At 42.1% G+C, this 8,763-nt stretch overlaps 2 protein-coding genes across 2 annotated transcripts; one reads left to right on the top strand and one right to left on the bottom strand.

Annotated features, from left to right (window-relative positions):
- Positions 1-6: 6 nt before the first annotated feature.
- On the top strand, positions 7-4,906 carry si:dkeyp-117h8.4 (uncharacterized protein LOC572032 homolog). Its single transcript, XM_067597561.1, has 9 exons — positions 7-202; positions 324-387; positions 1,691-1,746; positions 1,902-1,935; positions 2,039-2,064; positions 2,148-2,223; positions 2,334-3,845; positions 3,974-4,016; positions 4,109-4,906. Exons 1-9 carry the CDS (start codon positions 125-127, stop codon positions 4,119-4,121), a joined length of 1,902 nt encoding a protein of 633 aa, XP_067453662.1. The 5' UTR covers positions 7-124; the 3' UTR covers positions 4,122-4,906.
- A 481-nt stretch (positions 4,907-5,387) lies between these two features.
- Positions 5,388-8,708, bottom strand: ppat (phosphoribosyl pyrophosphate amidotransferase). The gene is made up of 11 exons (XM_067598181.1): positions 8,650-8,708; positions 8,294-8,360; positions 7,772-7,978; positions 7,490-7,602; positions 7,263-7,408; positions 6,990-7,062; positions 6,754-6,905; positions 6,541-6,668; positions 6,220-6,441; positions 5,754-5,874; positions 5,388-5,563 (listed from the first exon to the last, which is right to left on the bottom strand). The coding sequence occupies exons 1-11, from the start codon at positions 8,706-8,708 to the stop codon at positions 5,388-5,390; spliced, it is 1,464 nt and encodes a 487-aa protein (XP_067454282.1).
- Positions 8,709-8,763: the final 55 nt, after the last annotated feature.

The following is an 8,763-nucleotide window of genomic DNA, read 5'->3' as shown; positions in this document are numbered from 1 at the left end:
CAATGATCTTGCTCGTTTTGCGGAAGCAGGATTTTTGAACCTGAAGGCGCCATTACTGTTTTCTCAACTAGCCTGTTACTTTTCACCATCTATCAATATCAAGAAAACGTATTTTATAGGCAAAATGGACGTTGGTTTAAAGGCACAACTGGATGAAAACGGTCTCAACTACAAAAGGGCGCTGGAGCGGATCATAGACAAGGTGTGTTGATGTAACTGTCGGACTCTCGCAGCGTTAGCATGAACGTTAGCTGACTGAATTTACCTCAAAGACTCGTAAGAAATGGAGTTTGCTAAAAAACCTTTGCAATTATTTCCAACAGTATTCAAAGTTGCAATATCAAGACGGGGCGATGGAGGTGGATCTCAACGCAACTGACATGCAAAGTAAGTTAACTGCAAAGCTATTATAACATCGTTTCTGGGCAGTGTTTTAGTGTGATAAATTGCTGCTGTAACAATAGGCTCGTTTGAGATGAACAGCGCCTCGCCTGGAAAGTGGACGGGATCAGGCAGCAGCGGGAGGTAGTGACACAAAGTCACACAAATATTTACACCCTGTTAGATCTGATCCCGATTTAATAAAATGTTATCAGATAAATCTACTTTAGCTTGTGGGTACTCAGTCACTGACTATTTGTTTTAACGGTATTCTGCGTGATATGACATTAAAAATGATCTGGTACCTTGTGAAAATCAAAACAGCATTTATTCCCCAATATTATTGTTATTTTATCGTAGAAATTCAACCGATAGTAGGCATGCTGACCATAAATCAGCGGACTTGTCAAACGCATTCACATCTCATTCTATCAAATCTTCAAATATTTTAGTAAAAATTTATTTTGTAATGTGCAAACACATAAATAAATAAAGACATAAGTTAAGGTAAAACGCCAATTAATACTCCAAATGCAGAAATAGACATTATATCCTTTATTTGTCAAATATTTAGACTGTCAGGGCCTCACACTTGTACAGAGGAGAAGAATATTCATGTCACACTTGCGATTTCATTTCATAATGCTTACAAGAATTAAATAATGATCAATCTGTAATATTTGGTTACTGTTTTCTATTTCTTTGCCTGATAAAAGTTGTCATCAACACATATGAATTCATCGTATAGTATCAGACTAATAAAATCAAAGTCTTTACAGTCAATCAAAAAATGAAGATTTCTATAAAACGTCATGTTGTTGATCCAACACCTGAGCCAATCAGCTCTTTGATCAAGTGACAACCAGGCGTTTCCCATCATGCCCTGATCCCTGCTGTCAGTGGAGAGCAGCTGCGTGCCTGCCTCTAAAAACTGCAGCCATCTTGATCTTGTGAAGTTATCGTTGCCCACGTGTGCATGACATCAGAGCAAGTAGGGATCAAGTTGGACAAAAATCTAACCAGCATGCATTGCACTGTGATCGCCAGTGATCGATTCTGCATAAGCCTGGCTCATCTCAAATGAGCCTATTGACTGATGACTTCACTGCAGCTGTGTGGATGTATGGGGGGCATAAATACTACTCAAAGATTATTACTAAATACTTTATAGGTTGTCTGAGTATATTTGGTTTAAATTTGTATTTGCCTTAAAAGTCTGTGGTTTGCTTTCATACTTGCAGTTTAGCAGTTGTCATGTAACCTGGTCTTATTGTGTGTCTTGTCTGTCTTGACTCCTTGCATGATGAAGCAATGGATCACTACATGAAGCTGTCAAAAATGAAGATGAGCAAGCTGGAATCAAAGGTTTGGGTCGCTCTGAACATAGTCCACAGCCACATGTGACACAAAATACTATGACATGAGTGAAAGAGTAGTTTTGATCAGCTTGTCCTCTGTGACTTTTAAACAAGTGAATGCATTAGTATAGTCATTATAATCCTGCACTTATTTCTCCTCAGAGCCTGACAGATTTGAGAGAGGAGTCATTAAGAGGTAGGTATCCATCACCTACAACAACAGTAACAATTTACAGAGATGATTGCGTTAACTGTGCTGCATATTTCATCTGATAACTTTGATATTTCTTCTACCACAGCACAAGATGTAACAAGAGACTCTCAGGTAAGTGTATGTGATTTTTATTTCAACAGTCCTGTCATGAATGTCTAGTATATCTTAAATTAATGATGATTTATGTTCATCAGTTGGACTTCACACATCAAGATAGTGAAACCGATGAGAGTAGTGTTTCCACCAGCCAATTTTCTATGGAGGATGATGGTAAGAACAAGACTTTTTACACCCAACTCGGCAAGATGAGTTATGGCAGACATTGAAATGTGGAAAGTTTTATTTTTATTTTATGTCTTTTCCCCGTTTGCGTCCCACAGGAATGTCGAGAAGTGACGGTACTCAGCTGACTGTGAGCTCATTGGAGGAGAGTGAGAGAAGTGTGTCTGAAACGGAGCTCCAGCCCGAGGATCAAGATGAAGGACTGGAAATGTCCCTGAGAAATCAAGGCAGCTCTTTGGTGGAGCTCTACCCCAGCATGATCACTCAAATAGGGAGGGCCTGGCATCGGCAGCATGTCTCCGATGCTGCCGACTCGGTGCTCAGGAGATACCGCAGATGGCGACGGCTGTCAAACAGAAGCAACTTCAACAACACCTTCAATATCACACTGATGAACACCAAAAGCAAACCAAGAAAGATGACCAGTGAGACCCTGCTTGAGGAGACCTTCCACAGCCCTTTGAAAAGGAAATTCCCAGGAATGTCCAGCAGAGGGGCTGAAACTGCTCCTCTGTCTCCATTACATAAAGTAACCAGCGTGCAGGATTGGCACACACAGTTCCAGTCTCCTAGGAGGGATAGAGGAACACCAAGAAGAGAGCAGCACCAGCCTATCCTGGTGATGGACTTCTCTTGTCTCCCTGAGACTTCTGAACCAAGAAGGAGCTCACTGAATCAGACCTTCACTGTGAATCAACCCTCCCCTCCTTCTTTCTCACAGCAGGGAGCACAGCCCTCATTTTCCACTGTCAGTTCACAACCTCACTATCCCTCTGCAAAAGCATCCTTGGATCTGTCACCTAGATTAAAAAGGCTTCCTCTTTCTGCACACTCAGCTAAGACTGCTTGCTGCTCCACATATGCATCAGAAACCACTGGTGTTAAAGAGAGATCTGATGTCTATGGCTCCCCAGTCAGGCAAAGTCCCTTAAAAGCAAGGATGATGATCAGGGAAGACCTCGGTAGATCACCTCCACCTCATGCCTTTTCCAGAAGCCCAAAATCAGATTCTGTAAGCTATTCCAGAGAGTCTGCCAGGTCCAGATCAATGGCAATGTTTCTGTCCTCCCCTCCAAAAAAGCCTGATATGCCACTGAGGACGCTTAACACCCGAGAGTCCCATCATTCCTTCCAGTCACAGCTGCACTCACCTCTGTCAGTCACAGCAGCAGGTCGTCACAAGGTCCGGCGGCACCTGTCCTTAGACTCCTCCCTGCCAAGGAGCTGTGTCTTGTACTCCCAAAAAGAGCTTGACGATGACTTTGCTAAACTCTACCACAAGTTTGTCTGCCAGAGTAAATCATCCCACTTTAATGGCCCTCCCTGCCGAATGTGTGCAAGAAGCTCTGATGCCAGCAGAGGACACTCTTCCTCAGCTCTGGCAGCTCTCGCACTGTCGCCCCACCGCTCCATTTTAAGGAAACGCCACAGAGAATTGGACTGGGGCTGCCATCCCCAGTCCAAACGCTCCAGAGATAGGTACTGTACGTACTCCCCAGGTTCTAAACGCCATGGCAAAGAGATGCTGACCCAGCTCACCCAGCAGCCCTCAGCAGACGCACATCATGTTGCCTGGATGTCTCGGGGCATGCCTGAATTTTCTGGCCTGGGTAAACATCCTTTATAAAAGACTGTTATGCTGTAGCACACCTTATTTATGACCTGTCCACTGTTAGATTAAGTAGTTTCCACAAGTGTTGATCCTATACTCACTGATTCCCTATATTTCATTTAACAGGAGGTTCACTTGAGAGCAAAATGGCAGCTGGCTACTTCCGCAGGTAATTATGTTTCTATGGTTACCTATGTACAGGATTTTGTTTCTAGCATTTTAGTGCTCTTGTAATCACCCTTCTTTCCCCAATATGTGCAGAAAATGGTGGTGAACACAACAGGAATTATATCTGTTATGGAAAAGCCTGCCCCCAGATGTCCTTCAACAAGTACCAGTGTGGAAAACAATTGTCATGTAACAGTCGTCAGTGGGATGTTTTCAACCCAAATATTGGTGAAAAGTGGATAGTGAAGGCCACACGATAACCAAACAGATGACACTGAAAGCATGCATTTATTACTCAGCTGGTACAGTTTGACCTCAGGAAGTTAATTTACTAAACTATAAAGCAACTGTTAAGACATTTAATATGTAATACAATTGATCTGAATGATAGACTTGCATCAGTATATTATTACATTGACACATCTTACATCTGTCAGTGGTTGTTTTTACCATTCAGTTAGTGTTTCTATTTGGATTTTTTTCCCATGTATTATTGAAGCATCTATTTGTTTAGAGTGCTGTGTTTTATACTTGTGTATGTTGACCAACTGTATTTTAGACTTTTTGTGCTGTGGTTCATAATCATTACTGAAGTTAATACAGCTTAATGTCTATGTCTTGTAATATCTGATCATTATTAAACTAAAATTTTATGTCAATGTGAAAATGATTTTTCTGGGGGGAAAAAAATCCACTAAGAGTAATTATTCTAGTTCAGTCAACCTGTTTATTGTGTTTTTATTCTTTTCCATTATATGCATTTAATGTTTAAAGTTAAGAAAACAAAATATCCAACAGTCAAAACCACAACAAAAGAGCAGAGTGGTTAATTTTAGGAAAATGTCAAAGTAAAATTGATAAGAAAATAAAGACAATTTCTCTTTTTGGTCACTAGGCTTGTGCGCATTTTTGACATGGCGAACCATCTAATGCTTGTGTTTGTCAAGGCTGGGAATGTGAAAATGAGTGAAACTAAAGATTTCTGAAAATGCCTTTACATGGTAACATTCACAAGAAATGCAACAAAAAAAAAAAAAAAGTTTTGTGGTCAAAGGTGCTCTGTTGCACCTGGAGTCACCTCCGGGTTAGTGAACACCCCACAAGTACACATTACATCACTGCAACCACTGGAGGTCAGTAAACGCAACATTTTAAACTGCTGTTTAAGGATCTGAGCAGGATTGTAAACCCTCTAGAAGTATAGCTGCAGTTGTGTATTCAATACATCACTTAGTGTCCCAGATAGCAGTATTGAGATATCTGCCCACTTCTTTTCCAGTTTACTGACAATTTTTGATTAACATGTAACAGCTGTGGGAGTTTGCAGTAAATCCAGTGCTGTTGCTGCTTGGCCTCGGCGTAGGTACAGCAGTTACCACTCCAGCTCCACTGGATATTTCCCAGTCAGACAGGCAGTGCAGTGGCCCACTCTCTTGTTGGACTTGTTAGTGGAGCTGATCACCGTGTCTTTCTCCTGGAGGGAGGCGATTCCCTCCTGGACAGCCGACACCAGCCCCTCCACAGTCAGATACTGAACACTGTCAGCACCTACAGTATATACAACAGTTGAGGTGTTAATTGATAAGCACTGAATAGACAACAAGGTCACAATAAGGCCTTTAAAAATAAGTAAGATACACTACTTAACTTAATCATTTTGCTTGATGTGTGTGTTTTGTCAGAAACTCTGAAAGCAGGCTAGGCCACACTTTCAGTATTATGTACTATAAACTCTTACCAATGTATCCAGCAATGTCCTGAAACTCTGGCTTGTTGGCAATGAGCTCCTCCTTAGTTGGAATGTTGATGCCCATGTAGCAAGGAAACCTGATAGGTGGAGAGGCAACTCTGATATGGACCTGTTAAGAGAGAAATACTGTTTCTCAAGCAACAAGTGCAGTGGCCAATTAAATCAAACTTCACTCGTCTGGCACTGTGGTCAATCTAGAATATTTTTCGCATAAATGTGTATTCACAGACTTAATATTTTTCTGAGTTAACAGATTTATTAGAAAATCACAGAAAACCTCTAAGCTCTTCATTTATGGTGCTGATATAAACAAATCTTTTACAGCACAGGAAAACAATCTAGACTTAGTTTTCTAGTCTTTATCTGTGTAATAAGATTTGTTCAATCAGGCCACCACATATAAAATAGTATGCAACATCAATGACAATAATTGTTCGAGCTCTAGTCAACAAACCTCTGTTGCACCAGCTTCCTTCAGCAGTTTTATAATGGGGGAGATGGTGTTGCCTCGGACGATGGAGTCATCAATTAGTACCACTCGTTTCCCTGCAAAGTTGTCCGTCAGTGCCCCAAACTTCTTGGCAACTCCTAGCTGCCTTAAGCGGGTATTTGGTTGAATAAATGTTCTCCCCACATAGCGGTTCTTACACAAAACCTCTATGTATGGCAGCCCGGACTGTGAGAGGAGGACAAAAGGAGGAAAGCTTGTGAGGACAGAGGCCATGAGGAGGTGGGTGTATTACAGCATTTCTTGTCAGAGTCAGTGTAGACAGACCTGCTGAGCATAGCCCAGGGCAGCAGGGGTTGCAGACTCTGGCACAGTGCTGACCACGTCTGCATCTGTTGGAGCCTCGATGGCTAACTGCCGACCACAGCGCTGCCTGACAGTATAGACCATCTGTCCTGCAGTACAGAAAAGTATTTCAACAATTCTTCAAGACTGCCATTTTGTTAAAAAATTAGTGTTATCCATAATAAATATTAATACCTTCAAAAATAGAATCCGGTCTGGCAAAGTAAACATATTCGAATATGCAGAAGGCGGGGAGGTCTCCCTCAGGGCGAGGGACAACACTCAGAGACTTGACGCCATGTTTTGATATCTGGACTATCTCTCCTGGTAGGACCTCCCTGTAATACCTGAGAATCAAGGAGGACACAAGGAAGTGTCATAACCCACAGCACTTCCAGTAAATTGCAGTTGCATCAGCGTTAAAAACCTACTTGGCACCAATAGACTGGAAGCTGCAGGACTCTGATGACACAACCCAGCCCTCAGTGTCCTCCTCTCCAGCACCTGACCAAGGGACAAAGAATGAAGTTAATCATCTGCCAGCTTACACGTCTGACCTCTGATGAAATCAAAGGCCAGCCTGTGATACCAAAAAAAAAAAAGTCTGGGCTGCCGTGAGGCCTCTTCTTTATCAGTAGCAGAAGAGTCTTTTAAGGACAAACATGTCTGATGTGAAGGTCACATTAAAAACATGCTTTGAATACCTGAACTGTGCAGTTTAGAGATGGGAACAACACGTCCGATGCAGAGGGGTCGATTTCCATAAGGGTCACGCACAGCATAGACAACATCCTTGAACATCACCAACAGAGAGTACGATGTAGGGGTCTCGGTCATCAGATTTTTAATTCTACAATTAAAAAAAGCAATTATTTAAATATTGTGTTAAAAATAATTAAGATTATACGCAGCGTTACATCATTACACTGACCTGGCAACCCAGTCTGGTGCATCTATCTCCTCCATAGGTGGAGTAAACGCCAGCAGCTGGGTGATGAGTTCACTGTCTGAGCTGGTGGACAGGCCTACACCATGGCGCATTACCTGCATGGCACATTTACAATGATTGCCTCACTATGAATACAAGAGCGTAATTTTATGCATCATTTTCCTTGCATGTGTTTGTTTACGTCCTAGAGAACAAGTTATTACACTCATGAGCATAAATACCAACTACATTAATAAATCTAGATGAGCAGAAGGCCGTGATCACCTTTTTCCGCAAGGCATGAGCATTAACTAACTCTCCATTGTGTGCTACAGCAATCTTGCCATGAAGTGTATCCACCACAAAGGGCTGGCAGTTCTGCAGCTCCGAGATCCCAGTAGTTGAATAGCGTGTGTGACAAATACCAAGGTTACCATGGCGCAGCTTCAGAAGACCCTCGGGTGAGAAAGCAGTGCTCACTAATCCCATCCCCTAAAAAAAAAAAAAAAAAATGGAGGAATGTGAGATGTTTTCAGTTGCACAGTCAGCACAAAAAAACAACATGCAGCTATCATGTTGTGAAGTGGAAACCAGGTCACAATCTGAATGTTTATAACACACCAGCAGAACCCTCAACAACCATCATCATGTTAACTGTAATTGAGTCAAACTGTGTGTTTGTGTGACTGTAATAATGAAAAGCCTTTATGTATGGTGCATATTAATGAAAAGCAGCTGTAGCTGAAAAATGTGTTTTTGACACGTTTCTATTCTTATAAAGGGCTTCTGCTCATGATTTACTGTTACCTTGTGGCTTGCATATGTTGGTGGACTGGCTCCATTACTTGTGACAATCCCAGCACTTTCCTGACCCCTGAGTAGACACAAACAATCACGTGGAAACAGTTTAAATATATCAGTGGGAAGTGAGTTTTATCATTTCTGATCCCTCAGTCTTCTTTCTACAAGACTGAACATGAATAAACTTTTTCAACTGTAAATGCTTGAGGCGAACTAAACTAGTTTGATAAGGGCAAAATGAGGCAGGAATGGGAAGCTGAAAAAAACCAAAAAGCGTCTGCTTTTCAGCTGTGGAGCTGCTATACCCGGAGAGTCGTCTTGCTGCAGTTTCAGCCTATTTACCAAGCTGCTTCTCGGATTACAGTTGATCCCGCCCCCTCACCACACAGCTTAAGCCAGTGGTGAGGCTGCTTTTCTGCATGGAGGCGTTGCTTTCAGGCTTAACCGCCTGGTTGCCTAGGGAACCGGGCAGCAGA

This window comes from Thunnus thynnus, chromosome 8, assembly GCF_963924715.1.
Source record: "Thunnus thynnus chromosome 8, fThuThy2.1, whole genome shotgun sequence".
Lineage (NCBI taxonomy): Eukaryota > Metazoa > Chordata > Actinopteri > Scombriformes > Scombridae > Thunnus > Thunnus thynnus.
This window is presented reverse-complemented; position numbering and strand designations above follow the sequence as displayed.